At 41.0% G+C, this 16968-nt stretch overlaps 1 protein-coding gene across 2 annotated transcripts in view; it reads left to right on the top strand.

Moving 5' to 3' along the window:
• The window catches only part of Marchf6 (membrane associated ring-CH-type finger 6), a 75184-nt gene that overhangs the window by 50980 nt on the left and 7236 nt on the right, over positions 1-16968 (top strand). Inside the window, exons 19-24 of one of the 2 annotated variants that reach the window (XM_011245351.3) lie at positions 1607-1808; positions 4288-4357; positions 8290-8486; positions 10426-10560; positions 12324-12413; positions 14717-14849. In XM_011245351.3, coding sequence (XP_011243653.1) covers positions 1607-1808; positions 4288-4357; positions 8290-8486; positions 10426-10560; positions 12324-12413; positions 14717-14849 — 827 coding nt within the window. The remainder of the gene's footprint in view (positions 1-1606; positions 1809-4287; positions 4358-8289; positions 8487-10425; positions 10561-12323; positions 12414-14716; positions 14850-16968) is intronic. The other variant, NM_172606.2, reaches the window with a different exon arrangement.

Here is a 16968-nt window from a genome sequence, read left to right as displayed (position 1 = left end):
TTGTACCCTAGTCTTCTTAGTGCTGAGCATACGGGTATGCGCCACTATGGCCAGTCTTGTTTTATAACCTTTCTGAAAGAAGTGTGTTCTGTGTTCCACTCGATAAAGCCTAGTTTCAGAAGCTACAGAGACAGCTCAGCAGTAAGCGTGCCTGCTATTCTTCCAGAGGACCCAGTTCATTGCCCAGCACTGATGTCAGGTTGCTCACAGTGGCCTTTGAGTCCAGATCCGGAGATCTGATACGTTTTCTAGTTCTGAGGGCACCCACAGTGCAAGTGGCATACAGATACATACATGCACTCAAATAAAACCTCTTAGAAAACCCTCATTTTAATATGAAGCAATTGAGTGCTGTCTGGAATTAGCTCCACAGAGTGAAACCTTTTTCTTCTTCATTAATGACTGCTGTGTCTCCTGCAGAAGTGACAAACAATTCAGACAAGAGCAGCACTGGGGAGAAGGGCAGTCGGTGTTCAATCATCAAATATAACCAAGTCTATAACCACAGTCATATACCATACTGTGCCCTCTGTGGCTACCCGTTCAAGGAGGGTCTGTGTACATTGTCCCCGTGTGCAGGCTCGCTGCTGTTCCTTTTGTGTTAATAGATGTGACAGACAAGAGATTGGGGTTGGCTCAGTGCAGTTACACTACATGGCATCTTCTATGGAGATGTGACAGTACCATCAATGCATACTCGCTTCAAAGTTAAAAATGCAGTGAATTTAAAGACTACTTTATACTTATTCTAAGGATTCTATCCCTGCTATCTAGACTAAATGCTAAATGCTAAGATTTGATTTCTTTTTTGTTACTTAGTTACTTTTTGTGTTATGAAAAAAAAAATACCCAACAGAAGCAGCTTAAGGGAGTATTTATTTTGGCTTATGTTTTCAGGGTAGACCCCATTGTGGTGGGGAAGTCTTGGCAGCAGAAGCTCCAAGTTTCTGTTCACATTAAATCTGCATTCATGAAGCAGAGAGTGAGGGATGCTGGTTTGTCTCCTACAGCTTGCTTACCCAGTTTATTCTGTCCAGGATCCCTGTCCTGTTGAGGGAATGGTGTCATGTACTTTTAGGATGAGTCTTCCCACCTCAGGGTAATTTAGATATTCTTTCACTGGCATTCCAAAGGCTTGTATGCATATGGAAATTTCTGTAAATACTTGGCACAGTATGGTATATGACTGTGGTTATAGACTTGGTTATATTTGATGATTGAACACCGACTGCCCTTCTCCCCAGTGCTGCTCTTGTCTGAATTGTTTGTCACTTCTGCAGGAGACACAGCAGTCATTAATGAAGAAGAAAAAGGTTTCACTCTGTGGAGCTAATGCTGACTGTCTGCTTTCCTCTAAATCTCTGACTTCTCAGTTGCTAGGTGAGGAAACATAGAATAGGTTGAATTTGTGGAGAGTCCCACAGGCTAGCTAACAGAGTTGGAAGGGTATGATTTGAAGCAGACACTCAGCATTTAGTCCAGATAGCAGGAGTAATGCTCTCTACATCATCCCCATACATCTTTTCTACCCTTTAAGAAAATATGTCACACTTGTTAATGTCACTCTGGCCTGAAATGAGACTCACTGGTGTTAACTTTTGTGTAGGGACCTTCATTCCTACTTACTGGGAGATCAGGAAGAAAACGAGAACAGTGCAAATCAGCAGGTCAACAATAACCAGCCTGCACGAAACAATAATGCTGTTCCTGCCGGGGAAGGTCTGCATGCAGCCCACCAAGCCATACTCCAGCAGGGAGGACCTGTTGGCTTTCAGCCTTACCGCCGGCCTTTAAATTTCCCACTCAGGGTAAGTCCATATAGCCTGAGTTCTGTAAATTCGTTTTTCTTTCACTAATTGAGAATTAGTGCTGTTAAAATTGGTGCTGTGTAGCTATGACATAAGGTTCCTAGAAAGAAACTTGTAATACTCTCATTGTGCAGCTTAAATGTTCAAAATAAGTTTCTTAGGTTTTGAAGGTGGGTACTATGTGGGGCTCAGATTCCATGGACTTTAGTTCTTGTTTAAGAGAAAAAGATCATAAATTAGAAGCTAGCATGATGGATAACATTTCAGCATGTGTCAGCAACTGTAATGATATGTAATGTTGGCCTCTGATTTAATTCCCACTTACAGCAGCTATTGGGTCAGAACAGAAATGTATTCCTCAGTAGAGCAGAGAAGCACAAAGCACAATACAGTGAGTGTGGGTTATGCACTTATGGCCTTCACGGTTCCTCACTCTGGCTTCTGCCCATCCCAGAGTGTTGTATGTCACAGCTTCCCTTGTCCCTCACCTCTCCTCTGTGTACAGCATCTCCTAAATGTATTCAGTTACCATGTCCAGTGTGTCCTTAGGGCCTGGCATGCGAGATGTGGGTGGTCATCTCATGTTGATAGCTAATGAAACTGAAGACCAGTTAGGCCTGTTTCATCATCTCGAAGCTGGCAGCCAGTGTGTGATTCAAAGTCTTGTTAGACATTTACTCTGATGATTAGTACCATTTATATGTGATTTGTTATATTTCAAATCCTTGTTTTAATGGTTTGAGATTGTGAGTGATCATTTTGAAATTTTGGTAGATGATTTAAATATCTCATCTTTGGTTCTTTTTCTGTAAAAATAGTTGACGTCTTATTTTTGGGTTACTGTAGGTCATATGTAGCCATTGTGTAAACATATCTTTATTTTTTTTAAAGATTTATTTATTTATTATATGTAAGTACACTGTAGCTGTCTTCAGACACTCCAGAAGAGGGCGTCAGATCTCGTTACAGATGGTTGTGAGCCACTATGTGGTTGCTGGGATTTGAACTCCGGACCTTTAGAAGAGCAGTCGGGTGCTCTTACCCACTGAGCCATCTCACCAGCCCCGTGTAAACGTATCTTGAGTGTCAGATATTTTGGATGTGTGTTAAGGCTGTAGAGATTATGCGTGCAGTCTTTGTCCTGAAACTACTTTTAGACTACTTTGGGAGATTAAAAAGCAAAACCAAAACCAAACAGTAGCAAATTTGGGTTCTTAGAGTAGACAGTTTGCTGAGCACTGTTAATGCTCTTGGGCAGGGGCCACTGGTTTGTAGTATAGGTGTGTAGAAATCTTCTTGGAGGAGCTGATAATAAGCTGCCTTGAATGAGAGAGGACAAACATTTAAAAAAAGGCAAGTAGAAAGGGCATTCCAGGCATATTGGACATGGCAAGCTTGGAGCTGCAGAGAACTGAGTATATTTAGAGGGTGGTGTCTATACAGAGGAGAAGTGAAGGGCAGGGAAGCGATGGCAGGCAAAACTTCTGGATAGGCAGCTGCTGAGTGGAGAGCCTTGAACATTGTGTGTATTGTAGTTGACACTCAAGTTTTTATATTTCCTGCTTCTGCCCCCATTGAGAAATGCATCTGTTCTGAAGCAGTAGCTTATTCTAAAAAGTGTTGCTTATAATGATAAAGGAAACAAAAAGATCTTTTCTTCCTGTGTCTGTGAGTCTTAAAAGCAGATCTCATAGTTAAGCACCTGTTTTACTTTTCCCTGTTCTTCACGTGGCCCTCTTGCTGGGGTTGTTACGGGGCATATCAGAGACAGAATCACTAAGGGCTTTTCAGGCGGGCAAAGCTGTAGTCTTATCTGAAATTTTTCTCATCAGGGACTCTGCCTTGTGATCGTGGAGAAGGTGGGTAAGGTAGAAAGTGAGCTTCTGTCAGCCCTGGAGAAGGGGGTCTCCTCTTCCTTGTGTGCTGCTGTTCCATTGGTACTTCCCAGTACAGAAGCCATTGGCTATGTGCATGTATTTACAGTTAAGATTAGTGAAAATAAAACTTCAAGTTCTGTTATTACATTGTATTATTCACATGTCATGGGCTCAATAGCCACATGTGGCCAGTGACTGCTGTGCTGGACAGGGCAGAACTGGATGTCTCTGTCAGCACACAGAATATTCTAATTGAGTAGCAAAGTTGCTGAGTTTAGAACAATGGATAGTTTAAATTTGTTAACTTTGGGTGAGTTTTGTGTGATCCTGAGTATAAATATATTTGTTTCTTTCTTTGGGGTGTATCTGATCTTATGAAGATGGACACTAATTTTCTGAGGACTCTCTACCCTGAAAGCACAGGTGCAGGCTGTCTCCTGCTCCCTTTTCTTTCTCTCCTTGGCACTGGGAGTACAGTGGTATATGTCCTGCGCCCAGTGGAGTGGCGGAATTTTATAGTGGGAGTGTTATGTGGATTTGAGGAGTATCAGAGTATACTGAGGGGTAGGAACCACTTATGAACTTTCTGTTTTGCATTGCAGATATTTCTGCTGATTGTCTTCATGTGCATAACATTGCTAATTGCCAGCCTCATTTGCCTTACTTTACCAGGTATGAGTTTATCCTAGCTTCCAGCTGTTGAATGTTAAGACTCTTTTCTCAAAACATGTCATATCAAATAGAAACTGGGAATATAGTCCTAATGTTTGGTTTATAGGCTATTTTCATCTAGTTGGACTCCATAGGCCCACAGGTTCCAGAAACATGAGTCTATTGCAGAGCACACACTACAGTCTCTCTGTTTTCATAGTATGTCGCCGTGTGGGTTTTGAAAGTCATTTAAAAAGTTAGACATTTTACTAAAATCTAGGATTTATAAGTGTTGGTCTTCCCTGACATTGACCTTGTTAGAAATGTCAACCAGTGTTTCTTCATCTAACGAGGAAGCCACTCCTGGTTGGATATAATAGCTTGTAATCCTCTCCAAAGATGCCCTCGATAGGATAGAGTCCAATGCCATTGACAAGTCATAGAATAGCTTGTCCTCTGCGCTCAAGACATTCCAAATCAGGCTGATAGCTGTTATCCACCACGTGGTGTATTGAGCACTTGTTTTGATTATACTACTAAGCTAATAATTGTATAATTAAATCTGTATTAAATATTTGGTCCCATGAGTTATAAGAGTAGGAAAGAACAATTAGGGACATTAAAATTAAAGTGATGTTTCTTAAAAAAGACGGAGAAAGCAAACATTTCTATTTATTTATTTATTTATTTATTTATTTATTTATTTATTTATTTATTTATTTATTTGGTTTTTCCAGACAGAGTTTCTCTGTATAGTCCTGGCTGTCCTGGCACTCACTCTGTACACCAGGCGGCCTCGAACTCAGAAATCCGCCTGCCTCTGCCTCCCGAGTGCTGGGATTAAGGGTGTGAGCCACTACGCCCAGCGCAAACATTTTTTTAGATTGAAGAAATTGTGAATTGTGTGTTTTTTTTTTTTTTATCTTCATTTGGTAAAAAGTGAAGTTGTACTATTTCTGTGTAGAGACTGATCATTTTTAGAGATTTTTTGAGAATTGTTTGTTGATTCACTCCCCATTCTTCTAACTTCTCCCAGATCTCCTTACCTCCCTAAATCCCCAGGTTTGTTTCCTTTTCTTTTTCTTTCCTTTTTTTTTTTTTTTTAATTTTATTTTTTTACTTTAATAACTGATCCAGCCCAGTTAGTACTGCCTGTGTACTATTAGATGTGAGACCTTCCTTCCTGTAGGTTAGCAGTTTTCAACCTGTGGGTCACAACCCCTTTGGGGATCACATAACAGATATTTAATTACAATTCATAACAGTAGCAAAAATTACAGTTATGAAGTAGCAATGATAAGGTTGGGGGGTCAGCACAACAGGAGGAACTGTACTAAAGGGTGGTAACACTAGGAAGGTTGAGAACCACTGCTCTAGATGTTTGTCAGCCTATCCGGGTCTACACCCTTAAAGAAAAGAGACTTTCCCCTGGTTGCTGCCATAGTCCCCCGTTAGGGTCACGATGAGCCCCTTCCTATGGATTCAGGAAGCTGATGAGCCTGATCCTGTCATACTGTGTGCCAGCAGATACCTCTGCTGTGGGTTCCCAAGTGCCGTGGTCCAGTTTTGCTGTGGTTGGCACTTTCAGCTCCCTCTTCCTCAGTGATTTCTGAGCATGGGGAATAGGGAACAATTTTTTATGCTTTAATTTAGTAATGTGAGTAATTCAACATTGTTGCACACTGTTAAACATTTCCCTTAAATCTGTTGTAGCATGGTAGAAGAGTAATTTAAGTTCATAACAGAAGAGCTTTGACAGGGCACATTTGAGGGTAATGAGGCCTGCTTCCTTCTCTAGGTTACCTCTTAGCTACAACATAACTTGTGAACCCATCTGCCCTCTCAAAAAGAGAGGGGAGGGGAGAAAGAGAGAAAGGATGGAAGAGGCAAAGCAGTGGAGGGAGAGAGGAATAGAAATGAGCTATTAAATGTAGCACTAATCTAAAATCTCAGAGGCAAACTGTAAAGTAGGCATTTGTATACAGCAAGTGTATATACAAGTGTCAGTGGTGATTTTGGTGTCTTACAATTAGTATGCACATTTACTTGCTTCATGGAACAAATATATCTTTCCCCTTTTCTTGTGGCTTGAACCCCAGGGCTCACAATGGTTGACTACCCTCCTGGTCCAATTTTTATTTGCCTTTAAGAGAGCTATTTTCATACACAGACTATTTTGTGAGTTGATAAGAAGTCTGTTTATCATATAGCTTGTAATGCTTGACTGTGGAGTTAGCTTAGTTTGACTAGAAAGTAATATACAGTTCATCAAGCAAAACCATGAGCTTAATCATGGAGACATGCATTCAAAGATTTTTCTGTGTAGCCTCAGCTGTCCTGGAACTTGCTCTGTAGGCCAGGCAGGCCTGGAACTCAGAGATCCACCTGTTCCTGCATTGCAAGTGCCAGGATTAATGGCATGCACTGCCATGCCCATCCCTGTAGTCTTTCAAATGGATGTTGTATTTATGTTGGACGAGAGATTAATCCTTGGAGAATGACTGAGACAATAGCTAGGAAATGCTTAGCACACTGACCCTCTATCTAAGTATTCAGATCATATTAGGAGAACAGTCCAGAACAAACAGAACACTAGAGACTGATTCATCTCTCAAGCCTTGTTGAGAATCAGTTATGTAAAGAAAGTATTCAAAAAAAAAACCAAAAAAACCTGCTTGAGCACTTAACTGTGTGGTTGCTCCAGAGCTGCACTGTGACTCACACTTGATAGCCCAGCACTCAGGACACCAAGGCAGGAGGGTCACTTTTGAGTTTGAGACCACCCTGGACTACAGTGTGAAACCCTGTCTCACAACAAAAGACAAAGCTCAAAACTGACGATCTTTAGGAAGATCTCAAGTCTGTATTTTACTGTTCCATGTTGGTGTTGATTTTTTTTTTTTTTTTTTTGAAGCCTCCTCCCCCCACTTCCCCTGTTGACGATTTAAATTCAGATCTTTCTTCAAGGGACCCCAAAAAAAAAAAAAAAAAAAAAAAAAAAAAAAAGAAAGAAAAAGAAAAAGACTTAGCATGTCTCTGGGGAGTTCAAGGCACTGAGGATTCAGTATTTCATAAATAAATGTGTTCTTCAAGGCAGTTTCTAAGAAAGAAAGGGCCGACCCTGTTAGGCAGGCCAGACACAGTTTAATGACAATTGCCTCTTCTAAATGGATCTAAATTAAATATTGATAATCTTTTTTTTTTTTCTTTCCATTTTTTATTAGGTATTTAGCTCATTTACATTTCCAATGCTATACCAAAAGTCCCCCATACCCACCCACCCCCACTCCCCTACCCGCCCACTCCCCCTTTTTGGCCCTGGCTTTCCCCTGATTATTTTTAAAAAAAGTTTATACAGTATTCTTTGATGCTGTGTTTTGAAATGTTATTATGTCTACTTTATTTTAAAAAGTTTAGTTTTTTTGTGCTCATGAATGGATCATTTGGGAGAAAACCCAAATTGTAATGTATCTATAAAAAGTATTGATAGCACAAATAATAGAAAACTTGTGTCTTTATTATATTAGCATAATAATTTCAGTTGGTAATAAAAAGTAACAGAAAGCCGGGCGTGGTGGCGCACGCCTTTAGTCCCAGCACTCGGGAGGCAGAGGCAGGTGGATTTCTGAGTTCAAGGCCAGCCCGGTCTATAGAGTGAGTTCCAGGACAGCCAGGGCTATACAGAGAAACCCTGTCTTGAAAAACTAAAAAAAAAAAAAAAAAAGTAACAGAAGCACTAATATTCATAACATCCCAGGCTAGAATGAATTTGTAGGTGGCCTGGCAGATCAGGACACTCAGCTCATTGACTCTCTGTGTTTTGGGTGTTTCTTAACCAAGTAATTCTATTTCCTAAAGTGTTGTTGGTTGTTTTTGTTTATTCTGATGTGAAAATATTTATAGAACATCAAGATTACAGTTCTCTTTACCTAGCCACATGTCTCATTTGTCAGCCTTTCTATTTTCAGTATTTGCTGGCCGTTGGTTAATGTCATTTTGGACGGGGACTGCCAAAATCCATGAGCTGTACACAGCTGCTTGTGGTCTCTATGTGTGTTGGCTAACCATAAGGGCTGTGACGGTGCTGGTGGCCTGGATGCCCCAGGGACGAAGAGTGATTTTCCAGAAGGTTAAAGAGTGGTCCCTCATGGTAGGTTTCTGGAATAAGAGATTGATCTTATTGATGGTCATAAATACTTTAACAGCTATTTCCCATTTGTTTTCTTACTGTGTTACTAGTTTTCAGGAGAGTTATCTTTTTATCAGAAAGCACATTTGTTTAAGATGGTAACTTTCTATTTCACTGGAACCATAGTTCTGGAAGTACCCAGACATACATACTTAAGAGTCAACCAGAAGGGGCTGGAGAGATGGCTCAGTGGTTAGGAGCACTGGCTGCTCTTCCAGAGGTCTTGAGTTCAATTCCCAGCAACCACGTGGTGGCTCACAAACATCTGTAATGGGAATCTGGTGCCCTTGTCTGGTGTGTGTGAAGACAGCAATGGTATACTCCCATAAATAAAATAATCTTTAAGTGGGGGAGGGGATAGGGAGTTTTTGGAGGGGAAACCAGGAAATGGGACATTTGAAATGTAAATAAAGTAAATATCTTAAGTTTAAAAAAAAAAGTCACTCAGAATCGTGAGCTGCTAAGTAATCTGGTGAAAAAACTAAGAATTACAGAAAGTGCTATTGGAGATGGGAGTGCACAGTTAGGAAAGTCATTCTCAAAACCTGAGTGTGGAATCAATTCCTGCCCACACCATTGGCCGGGCTAGTAAATATGGTCGGCACGTCTCTGCCTACTTATTAGGGGAATCAGCTCTGCATTTTCTATCTGACTTTATATTTTGCTTTCTCTTGGAGTTTATACATTTATATTTATGCTGAAACCATTTTTAATGCTTTAAACATATTTGCGCATACTATTTGATACCACATGTTAACTTGGTATATGTAGTTTGTTCTAATCAGGCTAGCAAATTCTACTTTTCCATCATTGTACAATTATGTCTGTAGTGAGAAATTTATTGTAGGTTGAGTGGAGGAGGTTAAATTGCTATTTAGTCCATGGGTAATAAAGCACTTACCTATATTTAAAATACAGAGAACAGATAAGTTTAGTTTTATTTGGTAATTTATCCTATCTTCACAAATGCCATGTAAAGAGGTACTATGTGTTCCACTAATACCATGTTTGGTCATATGCAAGAGTATCCACTGAAGCCACCGTAAAAAAGAGGTCACCAGAACACTGACTTCATTGTCAGTATTTTTATAGCTTCTTTTACTTTGTATCAGTTTATTCCTATTTTGCTACTTAATCCAAATTTTAAAGCTGTATTATGAATACATTAGCTGTAGCTGCTAATGTAATGAACAGATAGGCAGCATTTCTTGATAAAAAAAAAAAAGACTATTCTGTTGGCTTGATGAATTACTTTAACTGGAGTTAGGATGAGTTACGGGTTTTCCTGAAGGCTCACAAATCAGCTTATGAGTTAGGTTGCTTTGGGACCAGTGTTTTGACAAATCAGTGTTTTTGCAGGAAGATTAAAGTCAAGTGCTGAGAAGGGTGTTTGGAGGAAAGCATCAGAGTCATTTTGTTAACTGTATGTAACAGTAAATGAAACTGTGTGGGGGGGTCCCTTTTATAACAACAATCAGCAGTGATGTTAGGTTCTTTACAGCTTGAGCTCTACACTTAATGGGGTTGGATGACTCAGGTTATAAAGCTCTTGCCAAAGCTGGAGACCAAGATTCAGTCCCCAGAGTGCACATGACACGTTGGGTGTAGAACACACTTTTACAATCTCAGTGATGGAGAGGCAGAAACAGGAGGTTCTTGGGGTTTACTCGCTGAACAGTCTACTCTTCTGTGCCAGTGAGGCATTCTTTGTCAAAGGAGGGGAGGACATTTAAGATTGTCCTCTGGCCTCCATTTTCATGTGTACACATGGACACCTATGCTTTAAAAAAAGAAATTCCACTGAAATATCAGGTCAAAGAGGAAAGCAAGCCTGAAAGTAGAATACAGTTTATCAAGAGGAAAGATTCTCTGTAATGATTGTGTGCCTTGTTCCTGCTAGATAATGAAGACGTTGATAGTTGCTGTGCTGCTGGCTGGGGTCGTCCCACTGCTCCTCGGGCTCCTGTTTGAGCTGGTTATTGTTGCTCCTCTGAGGGTCCCTCTTGATCAGACTCCCCTTTTCTACCCTTGGCAGGTAAATGTCTATGTTATCCTCGTGATTATTGCTGATTATGTGGGATCAGAAAAAAAATAGTTTTTGAGTATTTTTGTTTATTTTACACAGTTGTTTTAGGAAGATTTTTTTTTTTTAATTCTAGGAACCCATGTAAAGTTGTTGAAGTGATTTCTTTTACTCTTGGTTTTAAGATACAAAAGCTATATAAACTCCTTTCTCAGAATAGTTTATGATTAAAGGTTGCCCTCCCCTGAGCTGTCCAGGACTGACCACACAGCTGCCTTGACCATGCACGTGCTGCTTCCTCTCTCCCTGAATAAGTAACGGATTCAAAAGCTTAAATAAAGGAGTATTCGGTGCCGTGGCAAGGATTTATGGTTCTAAGCAGGGACTAGTACTTGTAGGGTTTGATGTACAGAGTCTAAAATGTCTGCATGAGATGGGGGTGGGGTGGTCACCGGCTAGCTGAGGGAGAGGGATGGAGGCAGTGTGCCACTACCGTGGTTTGTCTCAGTGGTAGTAGGAATAGAAAACAGTCTGGATCCGGTGACAGCTCCGGAAAGCCACAAATGCCTAAGCTTCAGCACAAGTCTTTGAAATATTTTCTTTAGGCCAAAAATGTGTTATTGCAACATAAGTTATCTCAGGCCATAGTAATAACACAGGACAAGCAACAACCATAGCTGATTAAATAACAGCATTCATTTTACTTCCTTACTGGGGTCTCCATTAGTGCCCACACTTGTCTATATTTTCTTGAGGAAATCATGGAGATTTCTAAAAGATAGAAGACTATTTTGCTCAACTTACGCTTTTACATATTAATCTCCCTCTTCATTTTTTTATTAGTCCTTTGAGAGTTTGTGCAATGCATTTTGATCATATTTCTTCCTTCACCCCAGTCTTGGAAGATTCGTTTCCCCTTCCCTAACTAGCCCTTACCTTGTGGCCTTTGGGGTGGTGATTTTCTTTTTTTTTTTTTTTTTTTTTTGCTTTTTTGTTTTTCAAGACAGGGTTTCTCTGTGTAGCCCTGGCTGTCCTGGAACTCACTTTGTAGACCAGGCTGGCCTCGAACTCAGAAATCCACCTGCCTCTGCCTCCCAAGTGCTGGGACTAAAGGCGTGCGCCACCACTGCCTGGCTAGGGTGCTGATCTTTTTAATCCATCAAATATGAGCTGACCAAGTACTTTTGAATGTGTGGCTTTTACCCACTGTCTTAGTCAGGGTTTCTATCCCTGCACAAACATCATGACCAAGAAGCAGTTGGGGAGGAAAGGGTTTATTCAGCCTACACTTTCCACATTGCTGTTGATTGCCCAAGGATGTCAGGACTGGAACTCAAGCAGGTCAGGAAGCAGGAGCTGATGCAGAGGCCGTGGAGGGATGCTACTTACTGTCTTGCTTCCCCTGACTTGCTCAGCCTGCTCTCTTATAGAACCAAGATTACCAGCCCCAAGATGGCACCACCCACAAGGGGACCTCCCCACTTGATCACTAATTGAGAAAATGCCTTACAGCTAGATCTCGTGGAGGCATTTCCCCAACTGAAGCTCCTTTCTCTGTGGTAACTCCAGCCTGTGTCAAGTTAGCCAGTACACCCACCAGTGGTAGAGCTCTTAAAGAGAACTGTCTCCTAGAAGCTAGCAGCAATCAGTAACTTAGCTGAGTGTTACCAGTCCTGGGCAGCTTCTGTTCCAAAACTAAACAGCTTTTTTTGATAGGCTTACCTTTACAGTCAGTGAAGATGTGTTAAGTATTCTTTATTTTTCTCTAATCATAGGACTGGGCGCTGGGAGTGCTGCATGCCAAAATTATCGCAGCTATAACTCTTATGGGTCCTCAGTGGTGGTTGAAAACTGTCATTGAACAGGTAAGAAGCCAATTTCATAGAAAGAGACTTTGAAATGGGTTATGGTTGTATTTCGCTAATGGAATTTTTGTTTTTATGTTTCTGCTTTTCTTAGCTCTATTTTCATTAATGTGCACATACAGCCTTTTTTCTTTTTTTAAATGTGTGTGTGTGTCTGTCTGTCCAGCTGTCTGGTTGTCTAAGTGCGCTTATGTAAGGACAAGTTCTGGGAGTTGGTTTTCTCCTTCCACTGTGAGTTTTGGGGATTGAATAGGTTGTCAGGGTTTTGCATAGCAAGTGCTTTTCCCCACTTGATCAACTTTTGCTGGCCTCTCTTGGGGGGAGGGGATAAGGGATGGAAGTGGGTTTTGAGGCCAGGTTTCCCTGTATAGTCCTGGCTGTCCTGGAACTCACTCTGTAGAGCAGGCTTTCCTTGAACTTGGAGATCTGTCTCTCTTCCTCCAGAGTGCTGGGATTAAAGGCATGTGTCACAATGCCTTTCTCCTTTTAAAAAGAGGAGACAGTTTTGTTTTCTTATACTATGGCTGTTAAAATAGTTTATGTCTTGAGAATGAGTAATTATTAAAGAAGTAGCTTTGAATTCTAGCTAATACAATGTTTTTAGGAAACATTAACAAATTTTTAAGGAACTTATAAGCCAAAAGAAATGGGGATTTGAAACTGCAGCCCGCCTACTGGGAGAAGAGGAACAAATGTTGATAAAGTCTAGTTAATAGCCATGTCTACTGCTTCATCCCTTCAGTTGCAACACTTGAGATGTGGAGGCAGGGGGCTCTTGTATTCAAAGTCACCCTCAGCTATATAGCTAGTTTGGGGACAACTGGGTCATATGAGACCCTGTTTTAGAAGGCCTGGGGACATTGTATAATGAGGTTTCTCTGGTCCTTTCTAGGTAGGTCTACAAAGGTTCAAGTTGTCTATAGCTGACCTTTGCCCTTCTTAGTAAGGGTTGGGAGGGGGAACCACCTTTTGTACCGTCTTTCTCTGTAAAGAGGGGCGGGAGGGATTGAGTGCTTTCTTGCATGTGGTGCTGCAGTGCTTATTCTGGCTTCTCGTTTTTGTCAGTCACTCATAACTCACTCAAGGGTTAACCAGTAAGTTATAATATCTATAACTTTGACTAAGGTAGAGGTAAGGCTGACCCTCGTCATCTTTCCACTGCAGATATTCTGATGAAACTTTGTATTCATATTTCTTAAGCCTGTACCAGATAAAAGGAAGTTACTATTGGTATAACAGATAGGAGCAGGGCTGCTTAGGAATGCTCTGATTACATACCATCCAAGACGGTTTGTTCTGATGCGAAACTAGCAGGTAACTTGGTTATCATAGTGCTAACCCTGAAAAAAAAAGTAGATTGTGCTTTTGAACACTAATCAATAGCTCATTTCAGAAAGGGGGAAAAATCCTTGTCCATATAGCCCTATTAAATATTGCAGTACATTCTTCTTTAAATTTTAGTTATCTAGAAAATGTACTCAAGGATAGCGCAGACTTTTTATTCTTAGCAAATTGCTAAAAAGGTAAGGTCTTGCAGGTCCGTGGCAGTTAAGATCCACCCAAAGGCAGTATACACAAGAAAATCAGAGTAGTCTTGGACCTTCCAGCCATTGATTCTTAGACCAAGAGTGGGGCCAGGAAGTAGTACATCAGAAGGCTACTGTGTGTTGCAACATATCCCTTCACAATAGAACTAGGACACTGTCCATTGGAAAGTCTCCCAGTTGAAACTGGCCTTTCAAAGAAGTCTGGAAATAGAGTTTATTAGTAGCTGGAAGCTAAGAAATGTTGTTGATGTTTGTGGGATCCCCTTGTCTGCTGCATTATTTTAGACTGAGGAGGGGGATGGGGAGTGAGAAATTGTAGTAATTGGGGCCATTGAGAAACCTTGGGGTGCCTGCTCCTTAGTGCTAATGCATTGGGTTACTGTCAGAGATGGAAGATGTCTGCAAACCTAGGAGTGGTGGGTTGAGTTGGACTACACCCTGGCTTCCAATGAGCTAGCTTTGAGTGAAGCCTAAAGAAGAACGTGAAGGCAGTGCTGTCTTTTCACTCGGTTAGAACTGTACTATCTGTTTTTAAGGTTTCCTACTTCGATCCATTTCTTTCTGCATTCCTACGTACTAGCTTTTTCTTAAGATAATTAGGGTTTCCTGAGTGCCACAGCACTCATGTGAAGATCAGAGGTGACTTGCTGCCATGTGGGTCCCAGGAATCTAACTCAGGTTGGTCTTGGGAACAGTCACCGTTATCTGCTGATCATTGAGTGGCCCACACCTAACCATTACTTTTCAATGTTTCAGGTTTACGCAAATGGCATTCGTAACATCGACCTTCACTATATCATCCGTAAGCTGGCAGCCCCGGTGATCTCTGTGCTCTTACTTTCCCTGTGTGTACCGTATGTCATAGCTTCTGGCGCGGTTCCTCTACTAGGTGGGTAATGCTGGCTGGGGGCCTTTCAAAGATGCTTTCGTTAGAACATTCACACACACACACACACACACACACACACAAAGTTCAAAACAGAGTTTGCTGTAATTTTGGCTGTTTAGAATAGCCTACTTCTTTTTTATAGTATGTTTATTGAGGTATATTAGTTTTCCCATTGATAGTATGTAGACTTAAGAGTTACAATTTGGGGCTAGAGAGATGGCTCAGTGGTTAAGAGCACTGACTGCTCTTCCAAAGGTCCTGAGTTCAATTCCCAGCAACCACATGGTGGCTCACAACCACCTGTAATAGGATCTGATACCCTCTTCTGGTGTGTCTGAAGGCAGATACAATGCTCTCATATACATAAAACTAAATAAATCTTTAAAAAAAAGAGTCACAATTTGATTTCCACACTTAAATCTTTTCTTACATGTTCATGTGTGTATTAGAAATTTCTTAGTGAGGGTATATGGTGCATGCCTAGTAACCCCAGCACTCAGGAGGCTGAAGCTTTAAGATTGTAAGTTTGAGACCAGTTTGTGCTATACATCAAGACTGTCTCAGTAGAGAAGGGAAAATAGATTTTATTGTACCTCTTGGGAAACACTTTTTGTTGTTTTTGTTTGTTTGTTTGTTTGTTTTTGTTTTTTTTGTTTTTCAAGACAGGGTTTCTTTGTGCATCCTTGGCTGTCCTGGAACTAGCTTTGTAGACAAGACTGTCCTCAAACTCCTGCCTGCCTCTGTCTCTGCCTTTTGAGTGCTGAGATTAAAGGCACGTGCTACTGCCCTGGAAACAAAAGGAGTAGTGGTAGTAAATGAATAAAATTAGTAGTAAAGTGCTTGGTGCTATACATAGTCTATTACTCTGTGTGTGTGTGTGTGTGTGTGTGTGTGTGTGTGTGTGTGTGTGTGTGTGTGTGTGAGAGAGAGAGAGAGAGAGAGAGAGAGAGAGAGCAGTTTCAGATAGCATTATTTGGGCAACAATAAGGAACTGTCCACCTTGTTTTGAAATGTTATTTTATTGGCTCGGAGCTCACTTTTAGGCAAAGCTGGCTAGCTGTTGAGCCCTAAGGATTTATGTTTCTGCCTCTGCAGCAGTGTTATTACAGGCATGACCAACCCGCCAAGATTTTCTATGTAGATTTAGGGGTCAGACCCAGGCCCTCCACTGTTAGCCCATCTTCCCCAACTCCTGTATGTTCTTAGAGGATTTTTTGAAGGTTTTATCAATTTCAATTTAGAGATGAGGAAATTGAAGTTCATAGAGATTGCGCATCTTCCACAAATTGTAGATTTTAAGGAAGAAAGATTCAAGCTATGCTGGGTTCCAGATTGCACAGGTCCTTCACTACAGTGGAGGAATGATGTTTGGATTATACCAGTTACGAGGCTTAGTCTCTTACTTTCTTTGAAATACTTCCTCTGCCTTTAAGGCCTTCCCTGTCTGAAAGAAGAGTTAAAGCTCATAAGCTACAATTTGAAAAGGAAGTATTTGAGTCTTATAAAAATGAATACATATTTTTTGATGTTCTGTGTTTGGAAGTGTGGGAAGGCAGTCTCAAGCTGCTTTGAACTTGCTGTGTAGATGACAGAGACCTTGAGTTTTTCATCCTCCTGCCTGTGTCTCCCTATTGCTGGCTATCTTAGTTAGGGATTTATTGCTGTTGAAGAGACACTATGACCAATATAACTCTTATGGAAAACATAATTGGAGCTGGCTTAATTTCAGAGGTTTAGTCCATTATTATCGTGCATGGCAGCATCTAGCTAGACTTGGTGCTGGAGAAGGAGTTGAGAGTTCTATATCTTGATTTGAAGTCAACAGGAGACTGACTGTGTTTCACACTTGGTGTAGCTTGTGTATATGACTTCAAAATCTGCCTCCACAGTGACACACTTCCTCCAACAAGGCCACACCTCCTAATAATGCCACTTCCAGTGGGCCAAGCATTCACACATGAGTCTGTGGGGGCCATTCCTATTAAAGTACCACACTGGGGTTATAGATGTGTGCATTTTGCCTGGTTTTATGCTGTGGTACAGAGTATGGAACCCAGGGTTCTGTTCATACTAGCCAACCACTCTAGCATTTGTCATCCCTAGTCAGCTCTTTCACTGT

Source organism: Mus musculus, chromosome 15 (assembly GCF_000001635.26).
Source record: "Mus musculus strain C57BL/6J chromosome 15, GRCm38.p6 C57BL/6J".
Taxonomy (NCBI): domain Eukaryota; kingdom Metazoa; phylum Chordata; class Mammalia; order Rodentia; family Muridae; genus Mus; species Mus musculus.
Note: the sequence above shows the minus strand (reverse complement) of the source record. Positions and strands in the feature narration are given on the sequence as shown.